Source organism: Ammodytes marinus (assembly GCF_949987685.1).
Source record: "Ammodytes marinus genome assembly, chromosome: 4".
Taxonomy (NCBI): Eukaryota; Metazoa; Chordata; class Actinopteri; order Uranoscopiformes; family Ammodytidae; genus Ammodytes; species Ammodytes marinus.
In genome coordinates this window covers 18,310,567-18,326,089 of record NC_137233.1, presented here as the reverse complement: position 1 = coordinate 18,326,089, position 15,523 = coordinate 18,310,567, and the positions used below count along the sequence as shown (strand labels likewise).

The 15,523-nt window shown below is 40.0% G+C and overlaps 1 protein-coding gene across 2 annotated transcripts in view; it reads right to left on the bottom strand.

The window, feature by feature from the left end:
* Positions 1 to 9,242: 9,242 nt before the first annotated feature.
* Positions 9,243 to 15,523, bottom strand: part of rad18 (RAD18 E3 ubiquitin protein ligase) — a 38,382-nt gene continuing 32,101 nt past the window's right edge. For both annotated transcript variants that reach the window (XM_080025737.1, XM_080025738.1), the window contains exon 13: positions 9,243 to 9,874. In XM_080025737.1, the coding sequence (XP_079881863.1) occupies positions 9,775 to 9,874 (100 nt within the window). In that variant the 3' untranslated portion in view covers positions 9,243 to 9,774. The remainder of the gene's footprint in view (positions 9,875 to 15,523) is intronic.

Genomic DNA, 15,523 nt, shown 5'->3' with positions numbered 1-15,523 from the left:
TTCCCCCTCTTGGTGAGATAAGACTACAAGAATGTACCACAGGCGATGCTACAGACTCACTTCACTGCCTTCTATGGCTCTGTGTACACTGTGTTCCAAGTTATCATCACACTAACTTAAATAACCAGCTCAAATGACCAGGATGTGCTATGACCTAAGATAATAAAAATCTCATTGAATCTTCCCTCCAATTAGGAAAAGCGAATAGAATGGAGGAGGTCATGTTAAATTATTGGAGAGTTGATAAATACAGCTGGATACAGACCAATGGTTTAAGTCCACACATGTGGAGCATGGTGTTTTATTACTGCAGTAGTATTATGCATATTTGAAAGTGGTGGTATTGAGGAGTGTTTGTGTTACTCTCTACTGCACTGGAATGGAGCAACAAACGCTGAGAGGGCTCTGGCAAAAGGAAACAATATTACATACAGCCACTTAAGCTTGATTTCACCAATTTAAATATAAACACTACGCATTCAGAAGTGTATTATTGCTTGTTTTGTAAAACATCTTGTGCCAAATCTGGTCTTGGCTGCAGAGAGTCCGTTTTGTTCAGAAGGTTGTTTTTTTAAGTTATTTATAGTACCACAATGATAAAGAGAAAAAAAGCACAAAATAAAAATATACCAGGGAGATAATGGAGATTGCCCAACAGTGAGACAAATGACAGTATGTTTGGCTGCACGGACTGATCGGAACATATCTGATCAGTCAAACCACAAATCTACTGTATTTTATTGCTTAGTTATATAACTTTAGTTCATGGATTTGGTGTGAACTATCACTGCTCTGTTAAAAACCTAATCAAACATTATACCTAACTGTGTTTAAATAAGCGGCACATATTGTAGTCTTTGGCACAGAGCAGTAAACAGTAAGATTTAGCCTTGCACTCCTATGCCATTATCATATACTGTATACTTGTGAAGGACACACCATAAAGATCAAAATGCATGCAGCAGGGCTGTAGATATCGTATTTTCTTCTTTCACACATTCCTCTTCCTTTGTTGAACCTGGCACTTTCATTACCCACAATGCAATAAAACAGCCAACATTATCCTGTTCATCAGTCTGAGTAGTGGGTGTTATGCTTGTAGCAGCTACGGTAATGTCGCCTTGGGTTGCTAGACTAAGCACAAAGGAGGAGCAGGCCACAGAGGACTGGTAAGCTCCCTTCTTTTTCAAACCCTTGGATTTTTTCTTTTTTTATTTAATCTTGTAATCCTCAGAGATGACAGACGCTCACTCCAGTGGCATTGCATGTGACAATGTATCAGATTTCTCACAGCTCCTTCTGAAAACACAAAAGGCTTTACACGTGTTGTGTTCCCCTCATGAGAAAACCTCCCAGCCAATAAAAAGTTGATATCTAGTGAAATCTTACAAGCTGTCATGGCTCTTGATGTGATCTGAACTTGATTTGAACTTTTCTTTTTAGATGTCTCGTCTAAAATCAGAAAAGTTGTGGAAAGTAAATCCAGTGCCTCAATACATTAGGGAAGTTAATTTCCATATGATGTATTCATATAATAGGTTAAACATTGTGTTCCCATGATGAAAAAAGAAGCAGTGATAAGGCAAGGCAAGGCAAGTTTATTTATATAGCACAATTCAGACACAAGGCCACTCAAAGTGCTTTACAGGGGCAAGATTAGAATACATAAAACACATTATAAAACATTTAAAAGCGAATAAAAGAAGAAAAACATTTAAAAGCAAATAAAAGAAGCAAATAAAATGAAAATTGCAGGTTAAAATGGAAACAAAAAAGTCTTCAGACTCGATTTAAAAGAACTGAGAGTTGCAGCAGACCTCAAGTTCTCTGGGAGTTTGTTCCAGATTGTTGGTGCATAATAACTAAAAGCTGCTTCTCCTTGTTTAGTCCTAACTCTAGGGACTGTAAGTAGACCTGTAACAATGTATTTCACCTCTAGTTAACCTTACATCTGCCTCATTAGCCATGTAATAACCGTCTTCTGCGGAGGTCTCTCAACACGATTCAGAATTGATTTTTAATTTATTTTATTGGTTTTTAAAGCTCTTATGGTCTTGGTCCTAGTTATTTATTAGATCTGCTTTGGCCTAATGACCCCTCTAGAACCCTCAGGTCCTCTGGTAGAGGCCTTTTACAGTTTTTCACAATTTCTTAAACACATTTCCTGATAGACTAGCCTACCTCACTTTTTCAAACCCCTAAACACAAATCTCAAAACTCAAACACAAAATGCAGAATCCTTCACTTCTCTTGCAAAAGCACACTTTACCCTCAAAACAATGTTAACTCTTCACTAAATGGTGTTTTCTTTTCAAATGACAAACACACACATCATATGACTAGACATTTCTAGCACTCATTGAACACTGGTGTGCAGAATGGAAAACACTATAGTATAAATGCAAACCACTATATGAATGCTTTATCAGTAGAATTATGCCTTTGCATGTTCATACACTTTCACCTACAGTAACAACAAATACTTTACGGTTTTTGCCAAATGCTAACACTCATGTTGCAGAATAGTTTATTTTGCCATTTCAAACACAATGAATAGGTAGGACTGCAGTTCAAGCAATTCAGTGTGTCAGTTTAAACTAAGAAACAATTACAGTAAAATTAGGGAACAATGGTAAAAAAAAACAGCGTCGCAAGGAATTGGGTGGCTGGATTATGAATCCTTTTATGGATACCGCCTCCTGTTTGCGTCTGGCCACATCGCCTCAACAACATCACACTAAATGTCATCCTTTGAGAAGCAACAGGGGAATGATCACCTGATATCCAGTCTAAATCTCCTAATTATGGAGCGACCTATGGGAGCGACTCAGGTTGGGCTGCACTCTCTGTCCAGGCTCCCTCATTGATAGGCCATGATCTATAACATAGTCCACTATAGTGTTCCTGTTGTATGTGTCTCCGTCTGTTGCCTTATTTGTCCTTGTACTCCTGTCACTCTCTCTCCTCATCTCCCCCTGACTCTTACTGTCTCAGAAAGGAGCTGAACTCACCTGTGGTCTATGTGTAGTGCTGAGGCTTAGACTGATTGATATTCAATTAGTTTAATTTTTTTTCAAGAAGTGTGTTGGAGAATTTCAAACACAGTGCAAAGCATATATCGTGTTTGTAGGGTTGCCCATGGACACTTCGACATGTGGCGGGTAATCGAACCTCTGACCCTGCACTCCAGGGGCGACCTCCCTGCCCACTTCGCCACTGCCGCCCCACTGCCGTTTGGAGTTCAGCAGAATTGGTTAAGTACATTGCACATTGTGTCTGATGTTCCAAAAAATGTGTTTAAACAATTGAGAAAAACTGTAACTGTTTTCTAAACTATTAGTATTGTTCTTTTTCCCTTTTCTTTTTGTCTTCATTTTATTGTGTGAAGCACTTTGTGTCGCCTTTGCTGTATATGAAAGGTGCTTTATGAATCAAGAATGATTGGATTTGATGAGAAGCTGGGGGAAAGCCCCAGGTGGGAAGACTCAAAGTAAAACATGGTAGAAGACATGTTTTGGTAGTCAAAAGCACAAAACACAAGAAGCGGTGGTGTTAAAAGTCCGCAGGGGATTTCAAAGCACATGGTCAGGTACAGTATAACAGAACTGATGCAGATGTGTATTCAGTGTCTCGCCCGATGAGACTTTAGTGGCGCAATATGTTTATATTTACTTAGCCTACCAAAAAAAAAGAGGTCTATCAGGTCACTGCACCAAACCTGCAGCTGAATGACACATTCACTTTTCAATATTGAAAGAAAATATGGCTTTGTAATTCAATTCTACCAGGGAAGCAATTAGATTCTGGTCACAGATTCGGCAGACTCAAAAATCATAGAATTAGGCAGCAGGTACCGTATAGCACAAGTGGGGCTAGGGGAAAACGACTTCAATGACTTCAAAGTGATAAATCTATGAATAAAATACATTTTAATTGGCTGATGTCACTGTGAGCAAAGTTTTGACATAAACAAATCCTACCAGAATTACTGCTTTAACGCTGTATCGAATTAAAGTGACGCCTTATTCAAAATGTCCTCACGTCCAATGTACCCCCCTAAAGCTATTCCTTTTAAGGAAAGACCCGAACGGCAAAAATCATTAAAGTAGTTAGATAAAGGTGTTCATCTGTGCTGCAAGTGCCTTCCTGTTGAACCCGCAACAGCAGCTTGAATTGGCCATATCCTGGACACAAATTGAATTTGTTTAGCGTTTTGTTTGAATATAGCATCTGTAAGCCCACATTAAATCATTTGAACTTGCTTGTGTTGTAAATGCACCACTGATGGCATCCTCCCCTTACGTTGCGGGAACTATTAAGTAAATTGCCGTGTGTCCCATCTGTGATGGTAATGAAATGCATAGACTAGTTGTGATTGCAATGAGTGTTAGACACCAAAGTGTAAAGATGCAATTCAACTGATACTCAAAATAATCTCTATCAGTAATTTCCTTCAACTAGGGGGCAATGTCACACTAGTTCACCAGCAGAAATTGAAATAGAAACACTTCATACCACACACAGACAAGTCATGCTGCTTTCATAACTTCTTCACAGCGCTTGCAGCCTTTGTGTCAAATGGTAACTGCAGATGCAAATAAGGTGCACTATATCTACTTTTCATTATATTGAAGAATGGGTTCCTGGTAGTGTAAGTCCCAAAGAAACACCTTGATATTGTAAATGCATGTAATTTAGCCTGTCAGTGTATTTTCGGTGTATTTTCTTTTTTAATGTCTCAAAACATCACCGCTCAGCATGTCGTTATTGTTCCAAACCTCTGTGTTAGAAAACAAGAAAATTAGGGATTTGCATCTCGCCATTAAACTCTGCTGTAGCAAGCCCTTTAACAGATAACAAAAGACAAAGCCCTCTCAGTAGTTTTCCTAGGGCGCCTCATTGTTTTGCATCCTTTGTGACTGACCAAGGACACAAGGCCAAAACTAAAGTATCCTGCATATCAATGTAATTTTAGAAGTAAAGTCAGATTTCCATTGCCTACCTTATGTATTTGAATATTCTCAAGGATGCTGGGAGTAGCCAAATAGGTCAACAATGGCCACTGACAGAATTCTGCATTTGAGACAATACTATATTATAGAAAAAGGTATTTGAAAACAGATCAATTACAATTTTCTTAGTATTCATCATACACAGGCACATTCTGTCGGAGATGATTTAATTATAGGCTTATTTCTATAAACTCTACTTTATCTCTGTCTCCCTGCGCGTCTTGGAGTCTGTTATACTGTTTGTAGTTGCCTGCGGTTCATCCAACCAGGTAGCTGATTGCACTCATCCTGCACCGCTCTAAGTAATTTCCTTTTAGATTGCAAGGAAGAAAACAATCACAGCACTGTTGTTGGGAACTACTGCTTCTACTTAAACCACACAGATGATATATTTTATTTTCATGCTAAACTAAGCTATTATTATGCAACCAAGGTTCAATGACTTTCCAAGAAAAGAGAGCCATAATCACACACAGCTCCTCATACTGATCAGATTCTTTCTCTATACAGCCTGGATCTTCCTTTGCCTTCTTTATTATTATAATTTTTTATTTAGGTCATTCCTATCAGTTATGGTTACATTTGAATCATTCATATCATTTCTGAGGTCCAGGGACAATCAGTGGTCACAACTTTCCAACATAGGAATACAAATGTATAAGACATTTATTATGAAAAGGTATACTCATCAGGCCCGGTTCTAGACAGTCAGATTAGGGTGGGCCTGTAGAAATTTTCACAACTCTGCTAGGAGGGTCCGGGGGTATGCCCCCCCGGGAGATTTTTTTTTTACCTTTTTAAAGTTAAATGCATGAATCTGGTAGCCTGGCAATCCCAGACCTGCCACTAGGCGCTGGCAAATTAAATTTGCTGCGCGTGTTGGTCTGGACACGCTCCGTTGAAGCTTATCAAGAAAGCCAGAAATCTGGCGGGCGCGCCAGAGCCCCTTATATGGTACTCTGGGGAGGACGTAACCGGATGACGACAGTGACGTGCATGCGACGTCGAAGCCGTGATAGTAAACATCAGAGATGGCTGCGGATATGTTGTGTGAGTTTGAGACTGCTTTGGCCTCGACCCTTAACGATTTGGAAGACGGCACTCAAATCTTTCATTAGCAAGTAAGTGGAATGTTCTATTTTGCCGACCGACAACGGCAAACGTTTAATTTAACAGTTTAACAGCTGTTCGCTAAACGAAAGGGGCTTACGTCGCCTTGTGCATCGCTCTGATTGGTTGTAGTGCTATCCAACTGCGTGCAGTGGCATTTGAAATGCACGAGTAGGAGCCGCCCCTTGAGTTGGAAATTACTATTGATCGTCGCCAGACCCTCTATCGTTCAAGATATCAGGGTCTGGATTTCCAGGCTATGAATCTGGTGCACTTTGAGAGGAAAATTAAGAGGCTAAATCTGAGGAATTTTGTGTGAACAAATAATTTGGAGACACTGGGTCGGATGAATTAGAAGCTATTGAAGAAAGGCACATGGATTTTCCATAGAAATATAAATTTGAAATAATATAAAAATATTATGCAGGGTCCTCTGGGATGGGCTTGGTGCTCTTTTTCTTTTACGGGACATATTTTTCTGTAATATGATGAATTAATTTAAATGCAGTGAGAGGAACGAAGCAGAAGAACTCTGTTGTCCAGTTATCTTTTTTTCCACAGACGAGGCTGAAATAGGCTATAGACTATACACAGTGCATGGGCAACTGAGGGCAGCCCCATTTTCAAATATTTTTAAATAAACTCAATACTAACTGTGCATGCCATGGACTTGAACGTGACGTGATCAGTTAACCTCGGATTACCTCCCAGAAGAACTGATTCAATTATTAAGCTATTAACTATCTACCAAAACATTGTATTCCTTTTATTGTATGATAATTTACATTTACATAATATGATGTTGATATCAAACACACACAAAAAAAAACGAAATAAAAAAATGAATTGGGGGGGGGCCTGGCAGTCGGGACCCTAAGCAACTGCTCATTTCGCTTATGCCTCGGGCCGGCTCTGCTGACCAGTGACCACTTTAAGCGGGTGGGTAACTTGGAGGCAGGCTGTCCTGCCCACCCAATAATACAATTAGAAGCAATGCATGGTAATGGTATATTCTTTAGTATTAATTAATTGTCTGAATTTTATTTGACATTTTCTTGGACAGTGAATGAACAGGTCCGTCCGATAGTGGGTCTGGACTTCCACCTAAAAAAAAACATTTTTTTTTGATTGGGTGGGCACAGGCCACATTTGGGTGGGCACGGCCCACCCTGGCCCCTGGCTACCGCCGGCCCTGATACTCATTCTATTTGACTTGTTGGGATGGCCTTTGCAAAGCATTAAACATCCCTAAAATGGTACTTGTACCATATACAGCTCAGGACATACATACTTTCACACTTGAGTAATATTTCAGGTTTTGTAAAAGAAAACATCGTCTTTGGATACAAAAAGTGTACAATGTTTTGAGTATTTTACAGTCAAGCTGGAATTTCCGAGAAGTATGAACAACCAGCTCAGCCCTGTATGTGTATTCTGTTCCATTTTGCTCTGAATCCTTAAATGTTGCATGGTGCTGCAACAAGGGAGGCTTTCTCTCCTTTGTTTTTTTCTTATCTGCCCAGGAGCTATAGTCTGGGTTGAGTGGTTTTTAATCATAATAATTTGGGCATTGTGAGGACAAGTGAGACAATAGTCAAGAGCTTCAAAAAATGACTAAACGCCTGTCTCTCCCAGCTTCTACAACGTTATGCCCTATTTGAACAACAAGAACAACTAGTTATCCATGTAAAAGAAAACAATGTATCGGTCCTTATATCGGTTTTGTCTTCTGCCTCTTAGTGACTTGCTGTTACTTTATTACACTAGTTTTGATGTAAGGAGTTAGAAAACCAAAGTAGTATGCATTGGAAACTCTGGTTGGTGTCACTGTCAATGTCAGTGTTGTCCTGCATTCTATGGATTTCCAAATGAACATGTTTTGTATAATTTGAAAAGCTTAATAAGAGCTGAAGAAGGAGCAGAGAAGTTCATGCATAACAATGTGTCCTCAGGGGTCACGGTTGCAACGCTGCCCGGGGCTTCCTGAAAAAATCGACCTGATCCCTTACCGTCACGGTCAGAAAGGGAAGACACAGAATCTGGAATGTGAGCAAATGTTGGATTAGGATGGGAGGGGTGGTGGGGGCATCAACCGTCAGGTATGATCTCATTTCAAAATATGATTCACCTCGTGTTGGAAAGATTGATAAATATCCCCCTTTAACATTACCACCAAGCCAAGTACAAATAAGGTGATTGTGAACTCTACTGAAAGGGCTACACAGTCTATGTGTATGGAATGAGTGATATCACTGCCTGCTTCAATGCTTACCCAATCAGGGCAGGGATCAGGAGCCACTCAGGGCTCTCCTGCGGTTTCAAGCAAGAGTAACATCCCCACTAATTAAACCGGAGACTAGCAGCCTCACTGTATAGGAAAGAAGTTGGTGATCAGTGGTGTGCGGAATAATGAGCGCGCTACATTGATATGAGTCCAGCGATGTCTGTCCCCGCTTGGTTTGAGGAAAGAAGACAGCCGAGTCAGAAGCATCGTGTTTCTGACTCCAGGCGAGCTCTGTTTTCAATCAAGGCCGGCTCCCAAATGTGTTCCTGCTCACTCTCCCTCCATGCACATATACACAAACACCAACCTCCCTGTCTTAAGTGTTTACACTCTGGCTTGCTTTGACCTCGGGTTTCCACCAGCACTGGATTGGAATTAAACTGACCCCGGTTACTCTTCTTTCAAAGAAAACAATCAATTTGAAAGGTACAGAATTGGTTGCACGCTTTAAAATTGCACATGACGGATGAATCCCATGTGACTGCGATCCTGATCTCTCAAAAAATGACGGAACATTTTGTAGCATTGACTAAACGTTATGCTTAGTCAATGCTTATCGAAGCATTATCGAAAGCATTAGCTAGTTAATGCTTAACCGTACATTGACTTACCATTAATAACTAAGCATTAACAGTTACTTAATGCTTAATAAGCATTAACTAAGCGTAAATAACATGAAATAAGCATACCCTAACAGTTAATTAATGTACCCTTATTGCAAAGTGTTACCGATCATTTAATACAGCTGCTAATTCAGTAGTCACACCAAGGCAACTATTTCAACATCTATCTGTAACTACATGGGCAGCTTCTTTGAGAACGTTTATTTATCGTGTAATCCAAGCATCGTTCTATACAAAACTAATGGATGCCATCACAGGTTTATTTCTGTTTAACTGCATATTACAGTGGCCCTTAAACAACTTAAACAAATAAAGATAACATGATAAACAACCAATTTCAAGCAGCAATAGAAAACTTGATAATGACTTGGACACTTGTTACGATTTGTCTACAAAGTTATGTTTGCTTAATTCTACTATAAAAACAAAACAATTTATCAAATTTCCAAAGATTAGAAATTAAATGTTTTTCCACACAAAAGTGTGTGAATGGATTCAAGTATTGACTTCAGAGTCCGATACTTCCAGATGTAACCTGCTTCAATTCAAGACTACAGAATGTTAAAATACTAAACATGTATTCATTCTATAAACAGATAAACTTCAGAAAAAAAACATGGAAATGCTGAATAGGAATGTGCATAAAGTATCACTTCTGGATTTGCTTGATCAAGAGGCTCCAAAGTGTATTTGTTGACTCAGTTCGTTGATTCGGTAGACAAGACATCTGTATCTCTCCTCTTCTCTACGTTTTACGCCGTCGTTTTCCAAGAACGGGCGATGGTGCGGCATCGTCTCCTCTCGAGCTGGACGTTCGCTTTTGGACTGAGGTCGTCTCTGTGACTCTGTAAAAAAAAAAAAGCATTTTCAAGGATTACTTCTTAGTGTTTTGTGATTGTTGGGATTAGAAAAAATGTGCAAAGTTTCTGAGGCTAAACATTGAGGATGAATCATTAGTAGACTTTCATATCCAGCAAATACATTGTTAAAGTGAAAAAAGAAGAAAAAGTAAATAGTGCTTAAGGTACCAGACTTTTAAAAACACACTGCATTGACACATATCTGAGCAGGGGAAACAGGTCTTATTTTGTAGTGTGACGTCTCAATGGCACTGCTGTGCACTAATAATACAGATTTAAAGAACACTCACTGCTTGACTACCATCAATACCGTTAAAGCAGAAAATGATCCACAAATTACGATGTGCTCTTTGGGAATATGCATAAGCTATGGGCCCCAGAAGATTGTCAACCAAACACAGTAAATGTAAAAACCCATGTTAAACGTGCCTTCTTCTCTCCTGCCTTCCACCAACATATCTGGGTGTGTATCGTGCATGTTTGAGAGTGTGGGGAAAAGCTAATTCAATCACTTCAAAGATTGAATCATTTTCTGGCAAAGCATCTGCCAACATCATTACTTTAACCATTACCATTTCTAGGAATCAATTCTTCAAATATAGCTTTAATGTATGTGGCAGGCAGGTGAGAGGTTTTAAATTAATATCTGTTTTCCGACAGTACATACAGTATCTCACAAAAGTGAGTACACCCCTCACATTTCTTCACATTTTTCTTTATATCTTTCCATGGGACAACACTGAATAAATTACACTTTGATACAATGTAAAGTAGTCAGTGTACAGCTTGTATAACAGTGTAAATTTACTGTCCCCTCAAAATAACTCGACCCACAGCCATTAATGTCTAAACTGCTGGCAACAAAAGTGAGTACACCCCTTAGAAAAAATTTACAAATTGGGCCCAAAGTGTCAATATTTTGTGTGGCCACCATTATTTTCCAGCACTGCCTTAACCCTCTTGGGCATGGAGTTCACTAGAGCTTCACAGGTTGCAACTGGAACCCTCTTCCATCCATTTATGACAGCATCACAGAGCTGGTGGATATTAAAGACCTTGCGCTCCTCCACCTTCCGTTTGAGGATGCCCCAAAGATGCTCAATAGGGTTTAGGTCTGGAGACATGCTTGGCCAGGCCATAACCTTTACCCTCAGCTTTTTTAGCAAGCCACTGGTCGTCTTGGAGGTGTGTTTGGGGTCGTTATCATGTTGCAATACCACCCTGCGGCCCAGTTTACGAAGTTTGAGTGCACATGGTCTGCGTCGTACACAGAGGTTGGCTTTGGAAAATAGACGTATGAGTGCTGCCAGCATTGCTGAAGGGCTTGAAGGGGTGGGGGGTCAACCTGTCAGTGCTCATACCATACGCCGCACTCTGCATCATACTGGTCTGCATGGCTGTCATACCAGAAGGAAGCCTATTCTAAAGATGATGCACAAGAAACCCCACAAAAAGTTTGCTGAAGACAAACAGACTACGGACATGGATTACTGCAACCATGTCCTGTGGTCTGATGAGACCAAAATACATTTATTTGGTTCAGATGGTGTTAAGAGTGTGGAGCGGCAACCAGGTGAGGAGTACAAAGACAAGTGTGTCTTGCCTAGAGTCAAGCATGGTGGTTGGAGTGTCATGGTCTGGGGCTGCATGAGTGCTGCCAGCACTGGGGATCTACAGTTCATTGAATTCTAACATGTACTGTGACATACTGAAGCAGAGCATGATCCCCTCCCTTCATAAACTGGGCCGCAGGGCAGTACTGCAACATGATAACGACCCCAAACACCCCTCCGAACGACCACTGGCTTGCTAAAGAAGCTGAGGGTAAAGGTTATGGACTGGCCAAGCATGTCTCCAGTCTTAAACCCTATTGAGCATCTTTGGGGCATCCTAAAACGGGAGATGGAGGAGCGCAAGGACTCTAATATCCACCAGCTCCTTGATGTCGTCATGAATGGGTAGAAGAGGGTTCCAGTTGCAACCTGTGAAGCTCTAGTGAACTACATGCCCAAGAGGGTTAAGGCAGTGCTAGAAAATAATGATGGCAAAACAAAATATTGACACTTTGGGCCCAATTTGGAAAAAATTTCTTAGGGGTGTACTCACTTTTGTTGCCAGCAGTTTAGACATTAATGGCTGTGTGTCGAGTTATTTTGAGGGGACAGTAAATTTACACTGTTATACAAGCTGTACACTGACTACTTGACATTGTATCAAAGTGTCATTTATTCAGTGTTGTCGCATGGAAAGATATAATGAAATATTTGAAGAAATGTTAGGGGTGTACTCACTTTTGTGAGATACTGTATAGTCAATCAACACGAAAATGCAGAGGTGATAGAAAATATTCTGTAGATTGCAATTAACTAAGAGGAAATAGGGACAGGTGCATAGCCTGAGTGAGTTCTGATTATCATGCGCTGTATTGGTAATAGAAAAGCTATTTTTACTATCTTGAGCAACATGCTGCTCGAAACACCTTTAGCAAATTCACTATAATTAACACAAGTATAAGGAACAGATCTTCTGACAGCATCCATGTGGGGAATTGCAACATGGAACTGCTCAAACTGCAAGACGGCCGACCAAAAAGTATGCCAGAAATCCACGATTTCCTTTTGAAATAAAAGTACCCCCTACTGCCCTTAACACAAATATGTATATGTGCTTTTCCAAAACTACTGAAGCACAACGGTGAAAAGAACTCCCAAACATTCTGTCAAAATGCTATCGTATTTCTTACAATGTGTGAGAAGCAAAATACACATTGAATGCAATTTTCCAAAAGAGTGTACAGAAGTTCTACAAATGGAAGATGTGGGAGAGTGTTTTTTGCTCTGTACTGCTCGAGTCGGTCGGTATAACAATAAAATAGACTTACAACTAAAGGAAACGTTACTGTTGTTCGAAGTACACATCTGGGCTGAGCGCTTAAAGCCTCTAAATAAGCCTTTTTGCCACCATGCAGGCCTCAGTAGGCTCTACTGCACAGCATGACTTCTTAAGTTATAGCCCCATTAGTGAATCACCTCTGACACAAACTGGTGGACACCGTGGTCTCCTCCTTTCTAGAAATGTTCAGATAGCATGACTTTGAAGCCAAAGGGGAGCCCTCAACCTCAGTGTCCCTACATGTGGAACCACTTACAGCTTCACATGAAGAGTTCTCTGTTGCAGATCATACTTCAGACGTAAATCCCCCTCCAGCCAGTGACTAGGTACTCTGCCTCTTTATCTTGACTGTTTGTAGTGGAAAAACAAAATTCCAGCACTGGAATTTGGGTCAGAAGTCCCCACATGTGGATAGTAAAAGGTGTGGGAGATGTCTAAGTGTAGTGGATAACTTGTAAGCAGGCAGTGGGGGCTGTGCGAAGTCTGTATCGGGGACTATAACAATTAACAATTAACCTATCATTGTTGGATTCTGACAGCCTGGAGGAGGGATGCCAAATGAAACATAACATTTGCTTTCACTCTTGTTACAAGACTTGGCTTCTGGCCATGGAGTTGATGAGGAATTCTAAGGCCCCACACTGCTGGTGTGCTATGATTACATCCAGGAAAAAGCTCTGTGTAGCAAGATGACATTAGGAATGAACATTGGCAGGTTTGGACGTTGCCTCAAGGTCATTCAGAAAGAGATGAAGAGCAGAGTTCTGATTATCCACAATAAACACAAAGTGGAATCCCATTCAGAAGGTTTGTGCTTCTGATGTTTTGACAGTAGTGACAGCAAAGCTTTCTATATGAGATAACCTTGAAATAGATTTGCCTTGTTTGTGGGTGACTTAACAGCAGAGGATGATGAAATATGATATTTTCAGATTTGTATCTCCATTGTTCTACCATGAAAATAACATACATCTGTATTGGAAAAACCAAGTTAAAACAGAAAAGGACATGGTGTCAACTGAAGTGGTAATATCATTTACATTACTTTGATTTGTTGCACTTGTCCTACCAACGACAAGGGTAAGTTTAGCAGCATCCAGCATGCGGCTACACCACCAGAATATAATAAGAGGGAGAGCTGATGCAATGCTGCGTAGACAGCACTTTTTGTAACTAAAATGTATGGTCCTCTGTCAGTGCAGTGGTTTCTGCTGAGCCTTAAAGGGAACTGCTTTGTGTGGCTGTCTTAGAGCACTATTACACAACTAATTTGACAAAGATGATAGTAATAGCCCAGTAACACAATTATTGAGAAAATAAAAGAAAATTAGGGGCGCTTGTGGTGTGGTGGTTAGGGAAAACTTCCCCCGATGAGGCTCAGTCCTCAATGCAACAGACTTGGGTTCGAATCTGGCCCGGGTCGTTCTCTGCATGTCATTTCCCCCTCATTTCATCTCTGTCTCTCCAAAACTGTCTAATAAAGCATAAAAATGCTAACAAAATAATAATAATCCTTTAAAAATAAATAATACAATAAAGGAAGGAAAATTGAATTAATAGCTGACCAAAGTCAGATTCTGACACAGTTTAATTTGATAAAATAGTCTTCCTGGAGACTTAACCCATTCACGCCTATGGCAATACAGTATAGGATACATGTCCTTATCTCCTGACGGTTTTCTGAAAAAATGCTACGAATTGTCAACGTCTACTAAAACCTTAATATAGAAGCCTCTGTAGCACATAGAAACATGAAATAAAAAACTATTAAAAATGTAAGGTTCACAAGTTTTACTAAAACATTTTCCTCAGCACTTACAAACCAACACATTTTTCTAAAAATCATCAAAATCAGATGGGGAAAAAAAGAATAAATTATATAAAATATTTAAAAATAATGTGCTAAATGAGGTTATAATCCTGCTTCCTTTAAGCATGGATAGTAGTGACAGAGTGTGCAGTGGAGAGAAAAATATAGACAGATAGAGGGAGGGAGAGATAGCTTTATTTTATAATTTAGTTCAGTTATCACTGGCTTTGAAACTGAAACTAAACTATCGCCTGGCTGGGCTGACTTGAGGTGGAGCAGCCAAATAGTCTAAATTGATAAATATTGTTACTAAACAGAAGTAATGTGTTGTGTGATTTTCGTCAATAGCCTATAGTAGACCTAGATTCTGCGCTCATACCGCCACTAACTGTTCTGTAATACACTATCACGTGAAGACACTTTTTTTGTTGTTGTTGATTGACGTGATTTTCGGCAAACACCACACCACACAACATTAGGGTGGTCACGTGGTTTTAAAAAATCAACAGGACCCACCTCATGTGTATTGAACCAATGACAGTGCATTCTATGCTGCACGCGCCATGAAAATTATGAAAAAACAACAATGATGCGCCACGCGGCAGGAGATACAATGTTGCGTAGCTCAGCATCCGGTATCAATGGGTCAAGGGTTAACCAGCAGCTCAGTGAAATCAACTACAAGAAAAAAGTTTCTAGCGTTTGCCAAAATGTGTTGATAAGTGCAACTTAATGAGCAGTGTTATCGTGCTGCTTTTTATAACAAGTGCATTTTCCAAAATTGCTGAAGGAGAAGAATTAGATGCGATGGTAATACGAGTCACTAGGGACAAGCAGTCCAACCTTGAGCTGTGAGTTGAAAGCAACATTTATGAATGCCTGCTTATATAATAGTGGCTTGCGGGCCAGATTCAGATTTAAGAAATCCCAAA